Source organism: Rosa rugosa, chromosome 1, assembly GCF_958449725.1.
Source record: "Rosa rugosa chromosome 1, drRosRugo1.1, whole genome shotgun sequence".
NCBI lineage: Eukaryota > Viridiplantae > Streptophyta > Magnoliopsida > Rosales > Rosaceae > Rosa > Rosa rugosa.
This window is the reverse complement of record NC_084820.1, coordinates 15428628-15448236: the sequence shown is the minus strand read 5'-3', so window position 1 is coordinate 15448236 and position 19609 is coordinate 15428628. Positions and strand designations below refer to the sequence as shown.

At 38.5% G+C, this 19609-nt stretch overlaps 1 protein-coding gene and 1 long non-coding RNA gene across 2 annotated transcripts; both read right to left on the bottom strand.

Moving 5' to 3' along the window:
* Window positions 1-9709: 9709 nt before the first annotated feature.
* Window positions 9710-14422, bottom strand: LOC133711465 (putative F-box protein At1g49610). The gene is made up of 7 exons (XM_062137606.1): window positions 14396-14422; window positions 14255-14341; window positions 13222-14124; window positions 13081-13137; window positions 10767-10870; window positions 10483-10639; window positions 9710-9742 (listed from the first exon to the last, which is right to left on the bottom strand). Exons 1-7 carry the CDS (start codon window positions 14420-14422, stop codon window positions 9710-9712), a joined length of 1368 nt encoding a protein of 455 aa, XP_061993590.1.
* Window positions 14423-15107: 685 nt separating this feature from the next.
* Window positions 15108-16853, bottom strand: LOC133720537 (uncharacterized). Its single transcript, XR_009851922.1, has 3 exons — window positions 16569-16853; window positions 16103-16259; window positions 15108-15659 (listed from the first exon to the last, which is right to left on the bottom strand). It is a non-coding gene; the product is annotated as an uncharacterized LOC133720537 (long non-coding RNA).
* Between the last annotated feature and the right edge of the window lie 2756 nt (window positions 16854-19609).

Here is a 19609-nt window from a genome sequence, read left to right as displayed (position 1 = left end):
TTGCTGGTTTGCTCGTCCGGCGGCGTCCCTGTGCCTACGCTGGCCTTTGGCTTTGGCGGGGTAAGGTGGTTGCTGCCGGACGGGTTTGGGCTATTCTCCAACGTGTTATGGTAGGTAAGGAGTTTGTGATCAGTTTTTCTTCTTTTTGGATGGCAGCGGCGGCAAATCCTATTGGAACACGAACCATGGGTTGGAGCGTGTTGGCATTCGATCGGGGATGGAGTTCTCTACGGTGGCTATGTAGGTGGTTTGGGGTATCCTCTAATGGATCTTGGGTGGAGGTTGGGTGGCGGTTTGCAGATGGAGAGGGTTGGTGGCAGAGGTGGTTCGGGGCCGATCTGGGTTGGTGGTTTAAGACTCAAGGTCGGGCGTCGTTGGGCAGTTGGCACGGATGGGGTTGTTGGGTGAGTGGTGAGTTGGTGGTGCGCGAAGGAACTGGTGGAAGGGATGCTGCAGTTGCTTACATATCTCCGACGATGAGAATTTCTGGGTTGCTGTTGGTGGCTTCAATGGGAAGTAGAGTTGATTGCATTAGTGTCTCTTTGGTTATTTTTAGGATTTTCATTGTTGGTTTTTTAGGTCTGATAATAAGTCCCTACTCACTTGAGCTAGGGTTTGGGAGTCTTGGTCTTGCTGTGCTATTTTTATGGTGTTCTGCCTGGGGATTATTTGTTAAATTGTCGGTGCTTTCTGGTTATCAATGTGATGGTGAATTGCCCTTGCACGTGGTCTGGTTTTGGGACACGGTGTTGAAGAGGGTGAAACAGTTCGTCTTGATGTTGGTGACGAGGTCGTTTCGGGACACTCGGGATTGGTTATCGTTCTGTGTAGCCTGGGGTGATAGGCGTAAAAATTGGTTAGGGGTTGGACCTTTTCGGTTCATGGAAGTTACTATTAGTGACGGACCCATAACTAGGGATCTTGGTAGGAATATGTGTCGTGGTGTTGATACCACAACCGGTTATTCCAATGCTTTGTAATTTTTTTGGTTATTAATGGATTCTATTTCTTCTCAAAAAAAAAAAAGTCACTTTTTGAGACCCCTTAAATAACGTTCGTTTTCGAAAATAAAATCGTTCGAACTAATTCCACACTCCTCCAAGCTTCGTACTCGTGCCCACGACCACGAAATCATTTCCAAAATGTCATCGGAAATTAAATTGAATTTTCGGGGTATTACAGGGACCTTCAGTCGACTACTACCATTCTCTTTCTTATAAGAATCATATCTTCTTGCACTTGCAGCAGGTAAACCGATATGCCTTGGCACCAGGCGCCCAGGCGGCTAGCAGTCAACAAAGATGAGACATTAACAGGAGCCGCCACAGGTCTATATATACGTAACACGAATCCTTGCAATCCCATAGTAGTCTCAATCAGGTTGCACACCGATGAAGGTTAGCATGAACTAATATCACCTATTCATTTTGGTGATAGGTGCAAGGTAGGATTTCAACACGCAATAGTCTATAAAACTGTAGCCATGAAGCAGCTCTGCTTCACTCATGCAGATTTGCTGCAGAATGGCTAATTAACTAATTCGTTCCTGTTGCTAAACGGAAGAGAGTTAGGATGAGAATTTTCTCCCCTACCTTCACAATCAAGTGTTTATCTCTCTCGTCACATGACCAATCGACGTTGGAGTTTCCAGTGCAAGTCCAACTTGGAGCTTTGTTGGGTGAGGACCCCAGAAAGTGCTTTGGGAGAGGCTGGAGAGTAAAGAGTGAAGAAGCTGCTTGGTCGGAGAAAAGGGAGGGACTGGGAGGGGTTTCCTCTGTTTTTATATGGTTGGTTCAATGTGAAATTTGCTGAAGCTGTACACCTAGCGGTTGCCTTTTGCATCATTATGCTAAGCTGTTAATGGGTCCATTTCCATTGCTACATATTTATCATCATGTGAATATCCAATATAACTATAGTACTCTACATAGCACCTACTTTTGTCCTTTAGCTGCGGAGAAAAGCCCTTGTGCTACTATAGACGACCCACACATATAATTTAAAGAGGAAAATTCATGAATAGTACCCAAAGTAAGGCCCACTACGAATTTCAGTACACAAATTTCCAAAACATAAACTTTGGTACATCAAATATTAAGCCCGACCCAATATACGTACACGACGTCAATGACGCCGTTAGTTTAGTGACAGCTGTCGTATTTTAAGGGGTAAAACGGTCTCTTCACATTTTTTTTACTATGAGCACCCATCTATCTCTCTTCTTTTGTTCTGGGCACCCAGCTCTCTCTCTCTCTCTCTCTCCCTCAATTGGAAATCTGAAGCAGGTTCCGGGATCCGATGCTACCATTGGCAGCGGACCGCTACTCGGCTACAACTCCTCCTCTCCAGAAGCTTCCTTCACTCTAACTCCACCACCAAACTCCAACTGATGCTCTTTCATTCCCTCTCTCCCCTCCTTCTCTCGCTTTCGGACTCTCCCGACCCGACCCGCCATGGCCATGGCCGTGGCCTCCGCCTGTTGGACTCTCCCCTTGTGATTCAGACATCTATAGGACTGCAAGTAACCCAAGGATTGTAAGAGTCAAATAGTTATGCAAAACAGTATGAATTCAAAGACCCTTCATACTAACAGAACCAATTCCTACTCCATTTCATGGTTAATTTCTACCTACTAGAATCCAACCTATCATCTATAAACTACCATAACTGAAACTTAATCCAAACTTTCTAGTAAGAAAAAACCAATATTCTGAAGAAAAAAAAAAAAAAAAAGTCATATGAACTGAAAACCAGCTCGAAGAATCATAATTTCATAAAAAAAAATCAATAATTTAACAAAGATAAAGCATTAAACATGCCAAACTAAGCATCACCAAAACAATTAGAGCACCAATTCAATTCAGACCTAATAATCCCAACTCAATTGAATCCCAAAAACGGGTAGCGGAAATTGAAATTCGCACCGAAAAAGCGAACACGAATCGAAAACCAACAGAGAGAGAGAGACGATGACGAGTTTTGATCCCCCTTTTGGGCCTTCTCGGTGATCGAAGTCACGCCGCAGTAGCAGCAGCACCTCGTCATCGAGCCCTCGCCGTCCAGATCCTCCACCGACTCCGACGCCGCCTCGTCCTCACTGTTCGTCTCCTGCTCCGCCGACACATCTGATCGCACTGATCCTTCGTTTGCTTCTCCCAACGCCAATCAGGTCCTCCCCGCCTCGTCTTCACTGTTCGTCAGCTCAGGTACTCTCTCTCTCTCTCTCTCCTCTCTGTTTTGCCCTTCACCATTCTCACGGCTCTGCTCTCCTCAAAGTGGTTCGGAACAGAAGAGAGAGGAAATATGTTGACAAACGAAAAACCAATTTTGCCCTTCATTATGTGCGTAATGGCACGACGTCTGACGGAGTCATTGACGTCGTGTACGTATATTGGGTCGGGCTTAATATTTGATGTACCAAAGTTTATGTTTTGGAAATTTGTGTACTGAAATTCGTAGTGGGTCTTACTTCGGGTACTATTCATGATTTTTTCCCTAATTTAAAAGAACACGTTTGGAATTGAAAGGGTTGTAGACAGCTGGTTGCTGTACGTACTATAAAAGTCAAACAGTTTGGTCAAGTGTACTTAAGGCCATCTCCAGCTGCTGGGGGTGGGGGGCGGGAAGGGCAATTGGAAGGCTTAACCCGACCTTTGGTGGTGGGCTCCGCACTCACATGGGCCTGCTGCCAACGGCTCTATTTTTTTTTTCTAGCTGATACTTTTCTGCAACGATCAATTAATTGTAGCTGTTGGATCGTTCGATCCAATGACTGCAATTAATTGGCAATGGTAACTTATTTTTCACTCTAAAAAATAATCTGAAAGGTAAAAAAAAAATCATAAATTTATTTTCAAAAATTCTATAGATACCTACTCCCTCACCTTAATTTCTCACACCAAATCTCTCCATCTTCTTCCTCCATCAATCCTAAATTTTTTATTCTTCTGATGATAATGATATCTATGCATATAGAATGTGATTTGTTAAAAATATTATTTCTGTTCAAGTAAATCCAGAATATGTGTCTGACCCAAACTCTAGGTTACTTGCTCTAATTGTAATAGGGTTTTGTATTATAAATAATCTCGGAGAATCTTAGTAGATATCCAATCAATATACGATTATATTTCCATGTACAACTTTATCTCTCTATGCTTGTAATCCTCTATATAAAGAGACCCTTATTATCAATGAAAGAATGACTCAATTATCTCCCAATTTCAGTTTTCCTAAAACAATTTCTTAATTTTTTTTTAAATTAATGTTCAAGGATTAATCTCACATTAATTAATCAAATTATAAGTTTAACATCATTTTGAATTAATGAATTCTTCAAATTGGAAGTGTGAATAGTAAATTGGCAGTCAAATTGCCTTTTATTGGTGCATTGTGTAAGTTGGAGGCAATTACCAATTTTAGATGAATAGTGGATTGGTAGTACCAATTTGGTTGGCAAATGAGCAATTGCCCTTGGTACATGGGTGCATTTGCTCTTAGGGCTCCATGGTTTGAGGGCTATATAAAGGGATAAAGGCAACCCAGCCCTTGGCCCTATAACCCCTCAAAATCTATTTTGGTTTAGCTCAGCCCACCCATTAGAGCAAGTTCACCTGTAGTCAAGAAATGTCAAGGTCGAGAAGTCAAGAATTCGACCAGTCAAGATACTGTTCATTGCCACTGGACATGGGTTTCCACCCGTTATTTTTCTTAACCGGTCAAGACTGTTCATATATATATATATATATATATATATATATATATATATATATATATATATATATATAGTCCGTCTCAGGTGCGGACGTCCGTACCGAGCGGACGGTACGGATTTCCTGTTTTCGACCACTTTCCGGCCACATTTTTACATCTTAACCGTTCAGTTTTTAGGTCCTAGTGTATAGATCACCTCTGCAAAATTTCAGTCAATTTGGTGATCGTTAAGGCATCCAAAACTGTAATTTACCATTATAAATACGAACGGTTCCGGTTCGACAGATTCGGTCCGTTCGTGTAAAATGCAGTTTTGGATACCTTAACGATCACCAAATTGGCTAAAAATTTGTAGAGGTGATCTATACACTAGGACCTAAAAACTGAACGGTTAAGATGTAAAAATGCGGCCGGAAAGTGGTCGAAAACAGGAAATCCGTACCGAAAATTTGGTACGAACGTCCGCACCTGAGAATAATTCTATATATATTCACTGCATGTTAATTGTTTACCGTAGGATCGCCCATTTAATTGAAATGAAGGGCTGAGATTAATTGACCATTGCAATCAGAATTCAAAGTGGACCAATGGCTCTCTTCCACGCGTCGCAGCTCCCTTCTCTCTCCACATACGTCACCCACGTTTGGGGAATGCACGAGCTGGCAGAGGCATTGGCTGGTCAAGGAAAATGTCAAGGAGTTGCCTTTTTTCTTGGCTTTGGTCAAGAAAGGCCATCTTTTGGCTGGTTATCAAGGGCCCGGTGGAGGTTGGATTTTGGGCTTGACTGGGCAACACGTCATTTTTCACTGCTGGCAGCCGGGCAAAACCACACCGCTGCACTTGCTCTTAGAGATGAAAATCGTGATTTTAAGGGCTAAATCCATCCTACAGCCCTCCATTAGATATGGCCTAAGTGGGGAATCAAGTCAACAAAGTGTCCAAACAACCTTTAATTCTCACTTCAGTTATATATCCCTATCCAATTTTTTTTTGCCATTTCACTATCCAATTTAACTGTAACTAGGTTTGTCACGTATAGTCAACTCAATGATTTAAATGAACTCTTCAAAAAATAATAATATATATAAATGTAAAACTTTTTTTTTTAAAAAAGAGAAGAGGTCAAGCTTTTATCGATGAAGTTAATTTATACAATGAATAGCAACATAATTACTAATATTGAAGGAAATTTGACCACTCCATAAGAGATCTAAATTACACTTTCTTCAATTTTTATTTTATTTTTAATTTTATATAAAATTCCAAATTACCCATACATCTTCCAGTTCCATCCCTTCCCTACTTGTGAGACAATGCTAGAACGTTATTTCAATTTAGCAATTTTTATCACACCAATAGCTATCAAATTCATGGATTCACAAATAGCTTCAAATTATCACCAATTTCTGTCTAATGTATTCCTAAATCAATTAGCATACAAAACAACAGAGCAAACAACTTTCCAAACGCATCAGAGCATTCTCGGTCTTCATGATTGCAAATGAATGACTTGAAAATGAGAAGGACCTCAAAATGATCTCACTGAAATTCCTATTTACCATTATTTTTAAGTAAAAGCAAGATAAATCAAATATATTATTATATTCTAGAAGCTCAAAAAGTGCTGGGCTGTAAATGTATAAGGAGGCCACGACGACAGAACGCGGCAGCATGAAAAATAAAGTTTGGGCCATCCAATATAGAGGCCCATTCTTCCGGTGGAATTGGTCACAACTCCAGAAGCCCATCCCCCAAACACGAGCCGCACACGCACCTTATCTTTTTAAGCCTGGCCTACCCGCTGTCCTGGCGCCACATTTGATTTAGAAAGCTGGCCCACCTTTATGGCTCTATAAATACCAAATCAATTTTCTTTGGCACCCGCTCAAAAATCAAAATCCTGGTATCTGTATTTTTGGTAAGAAAACTTCCCAGCTACACTCGGACTCGAAAATGAAAAGCAGTGGGAGTAAAATGCCCAAGGAGCAGGAGCACGCTATCATTGTCTCCACCCTGAAACGGGTAATCCGCGGTGGCGTTGGCACAGACAATGCACCCTCCCTGCAGCCACCGCCAGCAACGGGTGGCACCGATCAATTCGTGATACCATTTTCGGATTGTGATGACACGTGTCAGGTATGTAAGATGGGGAAGGACGATTGCCTTGGCTGTGGTTTGTTCCCGCCAAGCGAGCAGGACAAAGGTAAAAACTAAAAAGGTGAAGACGAGCAAGTACAGGGGAGTGCGGCAGAGACCAGGAGGAAAATGGGCGGCGGAGATTCGGGACCCCCGTCGCGCGGTTCGGGTTTGGCTCGGGACTTTCCAGACGGAGGAGGAGGCAGCCAGGGCTTATGACACGAAGGCCCTCGAGTTTCGCGGAGCTGACAGAGCCAAGCTAAACTTCCCGCCATCCTCGGACACTGGTACTACCAGTGGAGCAATGGCTGATGAGACCAAAGTCCAAAAAATTCCAGTCGGAGAGAGCAGCGCTGCTGAGGAAGAAGAAGAATAGATGGATCCGTGATCCGTCTCATTCTGGAGTTTTTTTTTTGGGTAATAGCCTAATAGGACATATGCTTAAAGTTGAGACAGACGAAGAAGATGGGTCCACGTGTATTTGTGTTGGCGAATAATGTTGATGACCTCGGTCATTAATTAATTATTGCGCGCATATATTAGCAGGTACTCGACTACTCGTACCGAGGTTTGACGGTTTTACGGTTTGACCTGAATAAAGTGCCACGTATAAACTTTCCCGTCCGAGAAAGGTCATGAAAATGACTTGCATCCAACATGTGCTTAATCTATTAGAAACCATCATCTCTGTTTCTTCTCGATGAGAGTTTGTGGCTTTAATCTTTGCTCTTCATGGGCAATTTTCTCTGGGTTGTGTGCAGAAATGTTTACTGCATTAAACTGAATCAATCCACAGAGCATAAATTCAATTGCATATATGATCAGTATATTTTATTTCCGACATCAGCTCAAATGCATCAATATTGTCATTTTAAGTAGCGTCATCACAAATAACAGACAATCATAACCAAAAACAGTAAACTTGCAATTGCTGCCTGCAATTAGAAAGAATTTTTCAATGAATCTTACCCACTTTAAATGAGATGAAGCAAGCAGAACATTATCAACTGCAGGAAAATTCTAGTGTACTTGTGGGTATCTCATACCCACATTTACAAAAGTGACAACAAATTTGTTGTCAGAGTGGTAATGTTGAGTCCTATTTTGTGTAATCTTAGTTCTAATAATGGTAATTACACCTCTTACGACATTGTTACAAGTTTTTGAACAAATTCGTTGTCAATGTTGTAATTTTTGTTGTAATCTTAGTTCTAATAATGGTAATTACACCTCTTACGACATTGTTACAAGCTTTTGAACAAATTCGTTGTCAATGTTGTAATTTTTGTTTAACTATATGTAAATAGTGTAAATAAATATGGTAACTTTTGTTCTCAATGTTGTAATTTTGGTTCAATAATTATAATTTTTTGTTCGAATAGTTGTAAATGAGTATATGAGATACCCACAAGTACCATAGCTTGTCTCATCAACTGCATATCTTTCAAAACCAATGATCATAGGTGATACAGTAAATTATTTCATGATTTGCATATATATAACCAAAATCATAATTCCTACCAGGCTGATCGAACGCGATACATAAAATCCAAAAACGAGAGGCTCTGTTGGAACAAGTTCTATAAGCCCAAATGTGAGGAAAATCAAATCGAAATCTGACGGATCTGATGGATTTTAAAGAGTAACAAAAAAGTATAATACGAAATTATTCAGATCACACAACCACAAAGAATGCACAACTATTATGGTAGAAACTTCAATAGTATGAAATTCTCTTCTCCTGCTTGCTTAGAAGAATTCACAAATTTGACAAAGTCAGTCAACTCGAAAGGCATATCCTTCCCTACTTTGAGCCAAAGGCATATCAAGTTGGCAGTATAAATCTCATTGACAAACATTAACAGAAAGTAAAATTCAATTAGAGATATCAAAACAAAACATGTGAAATACCTTGCCAGTTGCATTATGAATTCGTGATACATGAAGAAGATTCTTTTTAGAAAAAGTGAAACTCTTCGACGAAGATTTCAACAAGGTAAAACCCTTCGAGGAGGATCTCAATAGGGTGGAACCCTTTGACGGAAGATCTAAGTGGGGAAGAATCTCCTCGAAGAACGATCCAAGGAGAGATCCTCTCGAGGAGGAATCTTCTCGAGGTGGATCAGGATAAGGTGGAACTAGCCAGCCAGCTCATCCAAATCCGTAGCAAGCGGAAAGCACTCACGCATGTCATCCTGAGAGTGGCATCATGAATCTAATAACGCATGGCTTGTGGATCAAGCACACCACTATGCACAATAGTCGAGATATTCGCTCGAGTTCGCCTATAAATATTTGGTAAAATGAACGTACATTTAGGGTAAACAACCTATTCCATCTGCACCTACTATAACTCAAAGTATTACTCACTTTAGACATCAGAGTAACTATTACTGATTCATCACCATTCATAAAAAATACATTGAGAAATCATTATATAATTTGAGGCCACCACATGTCTAAACTTTAGGAGGATGCTCTCGTATTATTTTGACTTACGCGTGTGCGGAAGTGCGGTGCTCACTATGGGATTAAATTTTGTATTATTTATCATGAATTCATGATTATTCTATATTGTCCATCTTTTATATATGGTTAAAGGCACAACGGTCAAAATTACTCAACTATATCATAATTCTCAACTATTTCTCAAATAAGGGGTTGCTTCTTGCCTTGCTTCTCAATACATTTTTCATTTTTCTCTTACCCCTACCTCCCCAAATCAAAGCTTTCCTCAATGGAACCTCTTTCTCCAATCTTTAGACTTCTTAGTATTGACAAAAGTACCTTCATCAACAATTGAAAGGCTGCTGCTAGCACATTTCAGTTTCGCACATAAAGAGTGGCTGCTAGTACATTCTTATATCTTTACATTGTGCTCCAGAGCTGACACCTGCGAATAATCAATCAAGAAATTTAAACAGCTTCACCCAATTTGCAAAATTGCAGTAAAATTTAATTTGAGACAAAATTCAAGAAACTCAAATTAGTTTCTTTAAGCAATTGTATTTCCATAGGTTCAATCATAGTTACCGGAAGTATTTTTCATATATTTTACAGCACTTGCCTATTTCCATGTATTCTTTAACTGAAAATATATAAAATTATATTTCTTGACAAATATTAGAGTAACCGAAAGTATTAAATATTAAAAAGAGTGAATACAGATTGAAGTTTCAAACAGCTATAATAAGGTATTCATACTTTCCAAAGACAATAAAACAGGAACCCCCCCCCCCCGAGGCCCCGATTAGAATACATGATCAGCATCTTTTCCTCGTCACAATCACACTTCCTGAAAAATTAACATAAAACCTGAAACAGAGGATTTGCATCAATCACAGATGACTGAAAAACCATGTTGACATGGTAAGACTAGAAACAAAGAATCCAGATAGAATCAAAGGTACGCCCCACTGATATGAACAATTTGGTTACACTAAGAAAATGTATGACTTTCTGACAGCTATCAAAACCTGTAGCTATCAACTGTTACATGACTTGGTTACATGGCAGTACTATATACAGTATAATGAAGCTTTAAACTCAGTTTACATAAAATGCAATAAATAGCAACCTTCAACAGAGTACAATAGCAGCACATTAGAGCTTCTAAATAATTTTAACACAAACAGCACAATATTGCACAACAGGAAAAAAACCAATCTCAACATCAGAAACTGTTTTCTGAAAAGCGCAACAATTGGAAATAGCACGCACTGCTACCCTTGAATTGATGGACACAGCCACACAGGCATCTACTTGTTTGAAATCTACAACATTCTGCTCTCTACACGAAAAACAAATAAAAAAAAAACCCAATCAACATTATTCACACACATCACTACAACCACAAACCGAAATGTCCAAAATGAAGCAATCAAAGATTGACAGTAAACATTAAGACAAAAACTCACAGAGCCCTGGCCATATTGTTGAGAAGCTTCTCAGAATCTTGAAAGAACAGAGAAACAACCTCAACCACGAAATCTGGACCATTTTCATCCTGGAGCTTCTTCAGCTGTGCGATTCAAAGTTATTGGTTAGAAGGATTCAGGAAAAGACTGCCGTTGGTTTTTCTGATCAGTTGAAAAAGAGGAAACACAAGCAAGCAGCAAGATCCAAGTACCATCATATTATTAAGTTGGGAACTCTGGATATAGGTAAGAGATCGATATGAGAGTGTGTAGTCGATCTACTGTAAACAAAATTTAAGCAACATGTTCTTCCCCCACTGGGTTTTGGCAACATCATCCACCCACACTATTAATTGATAAATCATAGAAGCACCAAATTTTCCATAAGTATCAAAACAGAACCTTTTAAGACGAACGGGTAATTTGAACGAGGCTTATGACATTGCTGGGGGACTGCCCTGTAAACCTGCAATAAGCCTACTTGAGTCTCTGGTGGGTGCTTGTAGAATTCATGGGAATATTTGAACTTAAAGAGAAAACTGATGCCTTGCTCTCTGAATTAATGGACCCTGAAAATTCAAGGCCGGATGTAATGCTTCATAATATAGATATATGCAGCAGATGGGAGAGGGACTGATGCTAATAGAGTAAGGTCTAGGATGGAAGAGAGACGTTTGAGAAAAGTACCTGGACAGAGTCTTTTCTTGGGACATTAGGCATTGCCTTGAGTACAAAGAAATTAACCCGAAGAGCCTTAGGAGCGGGTTATTAATGTAATTATTCCCTACATATACAATGTGTCCATCTCTCTCATCACAATACCTACAGCGCTGTTGAAGTTTCCAGTCCAATTCCGACTTGGAGCATTGTTGGGTAAAGAACCCAGAAATTATTTTGGGAGATCGAGGCTGGAGTCTGATGAGAGAAGAAGCTGCGTGGTCGGAGAAAGAGGAAGGACTGGAGGGGTTTCCTCTTTTTATACGGTCGGTTCAAAATGACACGTGCTCGAGTTTTAAACAGCTAGCAATTGTCTTTTCCATCATAAGGCATACATAATCTGTTAACGGGTGCATGGGGGGCCAATTGACCAATATGTACAAACAGTCCAACACAGTACGTACCTCCTCTTATTTCTATGAACTATGTACATTTCATCATGTCAGCGTCCAATTTAATTCATTAACTCGTTTGGTCAATTGACTACGAAGACTGCATGAGAATAATAAGCTCAAAATATCTGAGACAGTAAAAGGGCCAATCTGTATTCTTGCCAGACATGTTTGGTTGATTTATAGATTTGGTCAAATGAAAGAATTGATGTGTATCTACATGGGACCAACTCTATACTTTTAGATTACTCCACCTGCTTCAATAGCATAGGAAATCACCAACCCATCAATAACATTTTTAAAAAAAAAAATTGCATTTGGGTTTCTCAATACAATTGAGTCAATATCTTTCAATAAGTAACTGCATTGAGAAGACCCAACTTCAGTTGGCAAAGAATGAAAATTCCACACTAGAATTCCATATTTTTGTTCTCTCATATAATCTCATACCTCATATTTGACCAGAGAATCGATTTCCAAGAGAACCCATGACGACTCTAGTCACTCTACCACAGAACAGCTGCTCCTTCTTATTGCCCGGATTGCCAACAAGAATCACCTTCGATTCTGTTAACCAAATCTTTTCAAATATAGCTGCCAAATTTTCAACCTCCGAGAATGATAAACAGTATACCATTCTAGATTTTATCCTAGACATTGAGTTACATCTGAATATTCTATTATTTAGTGAAAATACATTTCTGAAGAAAAAATAATCTTCATTCAAAGAAGTCAGATCAAAATGGAATCAAAGTCATCATTCAAATCAAAGGAAGATAAAAATTCCAAGGGATCAACTATCCGGCCACTATACAGCAATCGGCAGCAAAGTTCAACCTTTCTGTTGTCTAGTTAATTTGTACTTACTCTTTTCTACAAATTGAAATTGGAATTTGTATTCTACCTAATTGAACCCTATGTGCTCAAGCGAAAGAAAAAGCTTGTATTTCTGTTCAGTACGAAAACCTAGACTATATCAATTATACACTAGAAAAAGTCCAACTATATAGAAATATCGATAACTTGTAATTCATTATCATCGTCCTCATCAGTTGTGAATCTAATAAACAAAACAATCAAGAGGTGCACATACAAAATACACTGTTTAGTATACATATCCGCAACACAAGTGTATGCATGCAAGGAGATTCCTTAATGAAAGATGCGAGATGAAGAAGAGCAAAGTTTTCATCTTCATCAATTACTAATTCCAAACACTTCAGATTAGGTAATGAAGGAATCACAGGGTCCATTTTGCTCCACTGAAAAACAAACATCAAGTAAGGCACCAACAAAATCCAACAACAAAGGAAAAAAAATTACAATGCATTTATAACAATACAAACCGCATAGCTGAGTTTGAGAATCTCCAGTTGAGAAAGACAGCAGGACAGTTGTAAGAAGGCAATCTCTAAGAAATCGGGTGCCAACCATCCAAAAAGGGAAACCTCAACAAGAAGTGGTAGATTACTAAGAACCAAGTTTCTCACAGGTCCGTCATAAACAAATGAAACTAGGTTTGAATCACAGATCTCAATGGTTTTGATATTTTTACATCGTTTTATCACCAAGTACTTCAATGCAATCAATTGACCAACAACTCTCAGATTAACCAATGACGAGGAAGCATACACGGTCAGTCGTTCAAGAAGTGAACAGTTAGACATGAAGTACTCAAGAACTTCTTGGTCCACATCAACAGTTTTCAAATCAAGAACTTTGAGGCACTTAAAACCAATGTATTCAGAACACAAGGACTTCGAAGCAGAGGTTTTGCTGATACCTAACAGTTTGTTACTAAAACTGTATTTCGGAAGATGTAGATAAAGAGTAAAAACAAAGTCCAACTCAAGCATTTGAACTCCTTTCCTCATTGCAAATTGAATCCATTTATCAATACAACTTCTAGAATCAAGCTTAAAATAAACCCTGAATCGCTCAATGTTTAAGGCTCTATGCTGTTTCAACACACTATCCACCCAATTGACGTACCTACACATTTCCAATTCGAGTGCTTCTCTGTCCGACAGGCGCAATCTGACTAAATTCTTCTCATCATCAAAGTTGAGAGTAGTACAATACGCCCACACATACTGCCACCTCCTAGTAAGGATACTAGTAGCTTGGGCTTCCTTTAGGGGCAACAGAGACAGTATACTCACAAGAATTTCATCCGGCAATCCACTGATTCTGTCCATCATGTTGCCAGCAACATCTTTCTTCTTTCTTTTGCTCAAGTGGGAACCACCCTATGAATTAAACCCAATAAAAGAAAAATCAATGTTGAGAAAGATGGTATTACCAGGCAATAGATAAATACATCATTCTGTTTCCTAAGTCATGACAGAAACACCAATCGAAACATTTACGCAGCCAAACCAAATACAAGGAATCAAGAAAAGATGCTGCTTTGCAATAGTCTGATTCCCAGAAACACAATACCCATTTTAATTTCACTGCAGCCACCTATTTACAGAAAGAAAAACGATGCAACATTAACATTTAACAACGTAGTTTTACCTTGCTACTTGGTTCAACTTCAACCATTGGTTAATGGAAATGGGTAGAGAATAGCCAGGACCCAGCAGCAGAACTGCGGAAGAATGCATGAGAGCACTAGATAGCCTCTTTTTATAGACAATGGATGCTAAACATAGAATATGGCTCTTAGATGATTACCCCCTATCTAGCATAGGAAACAACAATCCAATTAATGAAACATTGAAAGACCAAAACACTGGCACAGGGGAGTTGCATTTGGGTTTCTCAAGACCGTCAAGTCAAAGATTTTCGACGACCCAACTCAACCTAGACTGAAAAAAAGGAGATGGAAAGTTTTTTCCGAATAAATAATAGCAAACCACAGCTTTTCTTAACTTCATTTTCATCTTCGGCAGAGTCATATCTAAAATGTACTTGAGCTCCTCTGTTCGAAGCATTTAGTTTCATTCTTCCTTTTTTTCTTTCCTGATCGATTTCTCTTCTTTTTTGTTCTTTTTTTTCGGCTAATAATTTTCTTCACTTCTGCATATTTAATACGAAATCAGTAACATTTTCTGGCATATATCAACTCGAACAATAGTCAAATGCAGATTTGATGCCTGAGGGTGTAACTTTACTTCATTCATGTTGATTTCCAGACTCCCAGTTCAATCAGGAAGTCGCTCTGTAAGATATTGTATAGCATACTTCAGTAGTTCAGTCTAATTACCAAATTTAGTTCTCCACCATGCAATGTAAAACACCATCTCCAAATAATTTAAGTGCTGCAGTTTATTACAAACGTTCATCATTCAACTACGTATCAAGCTTGTAGTTCCAGAATAACATAATTAGAAACAAGAGGTCATTATTTGTACAAATAATTTAGCAATGTAGTTTCCTACTAGGCTAGCTAGTAGCTACAGGCACACAACTTCCAGAGTTGCAGAGGCAATTTTTCTTTAAGCTGCCGAGCCAGAGCTCTTGAACAATTCTTCCATTGTCACTGCATACTTGTCTCGTGACTCTCTTCATCTGTTGGGTCGTCTATACAACCAATAAACAGGATCAACAGAATTTCTCCAGAATACTAGCAGTTTTTGTTAATTACTTCACAAGTTCAACTTCGTGATTGTAGCCATAGTATCCTACTAGTTCCACCGCCTTTAGACAAACATGGGAGTATTTTGCTACTCTAAACTGTCTAGCCATAGTACCAGAAGGCAGATAACCAGCAAACTGTGTGCAAAGTATCCCGTGAAATCAAGCTCCTCTGACCCATTGCAAGTGCTATCACTGGGACCTGAAATCCATGTATAAATCATAAATCATGAAAAGTGGAACTTAGCATGGAACCCATCAACTTCAATTCCTATATACTTTCAATGTAAGATGGTTATTACAAAACCATGAATTAGAATGTACCTCCAATTTCTATGCAGCGTTGCAACTAAACCATTTAGACCTAAAAGAAGCTAAGAGAAGAATTGTACTCTAAAGTATCAAAATTTATGGTAGACGTAGTTACAGGATTCCATAGTTCTACATATCATGGTATCGCAAAACATAACTTAAATCATAACTAGCATAATGGACTGGAAATAGAGTTTTGCTTATTTATAGATACAAATATCGAAACAAACTCTAAAGGAACAACGTTACCCAGTTTGCTTAGGCATTCATCATTCCATATTTCAAGATAGTTTTAAAATTGAAGACATTAATTTAAATTTTGGATTGCGTTACCTGTAAAGTGGCTGCTGCATTTCATGATCTGGGCAGATTAGTAGTTGACTCTGTGGCTTTTCCTTATTTACTTTGAGCACGAGGGGCAGGCTGCAGAGAACCATGCATCTTCAAGCACAAACCTGGTTAATTTAGCTCTGCAAAATACCAGCTTGTCCTGAAATGTAAAGCAAGGTATATCTAGTGTTGACATATTTAGGGATATGAATAGACTGTGGAGAAAAAAAAAATTAAATGCGGCAAACAAGCACAAAATGAAGCTATTTCTGTTGTACTTTAGAATCCAGGGACAATGTGCAAAAAACGACCTAAATTGGTTTAAACTCTATAGAGGTTAATCAAGATAACTCATTATAATAACTTATTATTTTTACTTAATATTGCAGCAAGGTAATATTGACTGATATTTTCTTTTCTCCAGGTTTAATCTCTCTCTATACAAATGCATTGAAGCAGAAGGTATTACCGACTAATTGGATAAGTTTACCGACCTCCTCTCAACTCCTATGCAAATGGTCCTGTATATGAGACTTTTTAGTGTATAACGGGCATAATGTTATCATCATCTTTCATGACCAGATCAAAATGAATTGATCAAGAACTATGGCAGGCAGTAGGCATTAACAAAGGAACAGGAAAATCAAGAAAACCAATAAAGGCTAGCTTACATACTAGAATATGCATGACTTCAAACAAAACCACAGCAGCACAAAATGCAAATACTGGACAATTAAAAAAGGCTTTTTGTCCCCAAAAAAAAAAAAGCATTTTAGAACACCTTTGGAACAAGGTCCTACCTACTAATAAAAAAAGGAGATGCTCGACAACAAAAAAGGCCAGGAGGGTGGTAGCGGTTTACCATTAACCCTGACCTTTATTGATGAAGTTTCTCAGCCAGGGGATCTAGTGGCTCTTCCTTTTCTACTCCAACAGCTCTTCCTTTATTTTCTGTAGTGAAATTCATAGATGAATCACAAAGCTAGCACTTTTATAATATTAATGATAACCCAAATAACATAAAGACATTAGCTTTATATACCAGAAACAACCCGATTCAAACAAAATAACAGCAGCACAAACCACAATCCAGCAAAAGAACACAATTTATCCCTCAGCTATCCCAAAACTGAGAAATTCATATTAAAAGCTTACTCTCTTTTCTTATCTAAAGTTTCAATTCAAACTGAGATTCACTCAATGCAATTAACATGTGCAATCAAGATCTTAGCCACTCACTAAATAATCTTCTCATACTAGTAGAGTTAATATTCTCATCTGTAATCCAGAAAAACAAAAACAATGATAACTTGCACATACAGAAAACGTTGTACTACAACCGAAAACATATAAAAGCACCTGCTGGACTTGAGGTAGGGAACAATTGGTTTGGAGCTATTGATGCACAACAGCATGAGATCACTACAATCAAAACAAAAAACCAATGGATGAGAATTGAGAAATCAGGGAAAAAAAACTGAAGGAAAAAAAAAAAATGGAAAACCAAATACCCAAATTCGAAATGGCAGAATTATCTGTTAGCGAGAAAAGTCCCAAACGTGAGGGTTCATGATGTGCCCGATAAAAGCTAGTTCCTGTACAAATCGACAATCATGCAGCCCTTCTGACTTCGATAACTGTGATTGAGGAAAAGTTCTCACTGGTAAACAGTCAAAATCGAAAATCAATCAATTATCTATGAGTGAAGAACTAAACTACTTACAATAGAGTGGTTTTTCTGTCTGCCGATATCTGGTCCGTCTATGATCTAGGTACAGATGTACAAATAATTTAGCAATGTAGTATCCTACTAGGCTTGCTAGTAGCTACAGGCACACAACTTCTAGAGTGGCAGGCAAGCTGCCGAGCCTAAGCTCTAGACAATTCTTCATTCTCCACTGCATACTTGTATCGTGGTCTGCTATAGCCATAGTACCCTACTATTTCCACCACCCTTAGACAAACATGGGAGCATTTTGCAGCTCACTTCTTGGCAAGGCGACTTTTTTTCAAATCTTCCTGTTAACTGCACCAAAGAAACAGCTTTTTGGATACATAAAACAAGAACCACAAATATTATCCTTCAGTATAGCTACCAAATTTTGAACCTCCGAGAATGAGAGCATACAGGATTTTTATACTAGACATTGATTTACAACTAAATATTCTGTTTTTTGATGAAAGTTCCTTTCTGGAAAAAAAAAAAAAATCTTCATTCATAGATGTTCAGATCAAAATGGAATCAAGGTCATAATTTGAATCAAAGCAAGATAAAAAAATTCAAACAGATCAACTATCCACTAGACACCAATCTGTAGCAACTAGCAAAGCTAAACTTTTTTTTTTTTTTTTTGGGGTACTTTTTCTCTCCAAAAAATTGGTAATAAAGTGAACAGAAGATGAAGTGAAATTTGTATTCTAGATACCTAATGCCATCCATGTATTCAAGCAAAAGGAAAGTGTTTAGTGCAAAGGCCTACCTAGCTAGACTATATCACATGTAACTAGTAATTTGTTTAACCTGAATAACTCAACGTCAAAGACATTCAGATTCATCATCATCAGTACGTGAAGCTAATAAAACAATTAAACAAGTGATGCACATACAAAATAGCTGTTTATCATATATTCATATATACCTTTACCAAAGTTGAATGTATACGTACCTCCAACACTAGTGTATGCAATTCAGGAGATGCCTTAACAAAAGATGCTAGTTGAGGAAAAGCACAATAATTATCAGATTCATTAATTTCTATTTCCAAAAGCTTGAGATCCGATAATAAGGATTAATTAATACAAGGCCCATCTTGTATTGCTGTAAAACAAACAAGAAGTAAGGCAATAACATAATCCAACAACAAAAGAACAGAAAAGAAAAGAAAAACTTGCCATTACAATTTATACTAACCTTTCAGATATAAGTTTGAGAATCTCTAGTTGAGAAAGACAGAAGGAAATTAAGGTAGTGGATGGCAACCCCTAATAAGAAGTTACCTGCAAGGAAATGATATTTTCATAAGCAAGTTTGTCAATCACCAAGAAGCGGTAGATTTCTAAGAAACAAGTTTGTCACACATCCATTATAAAAAAATGAAACTAGGTTTGCATCACTAATCTCTATGCTTTTCATTCTGTTACATCGTTGTATCCCCAAGATCCCGAGTACTTCAAAGCAATTGATTGACCATCGTTGTATCTTCTTGCACTTGCAGCAGGTAAACCAATGTGCCTTGGTACCAGGCTGCTAGCAGTCAACAAAGATGAGACATTAACAGGCGCCGCCACAGGTCTATACACAACACGAATCCTTGAAATCCCATAGCAGTCTCCACATATATCAGGTTGCTCACCGGTGAAGGTTAGCATGAACTGATATCACCTATTCATTTTGATGATAGATGCAAGGTAGGATTTCAACACGCAATAGTCTCAAAAACTGTAGCCATGAAGCAGCTCTGCTTCACTCATGCAAATTTGCTGCAGAATGGTTAATTAACTAATTCGTTC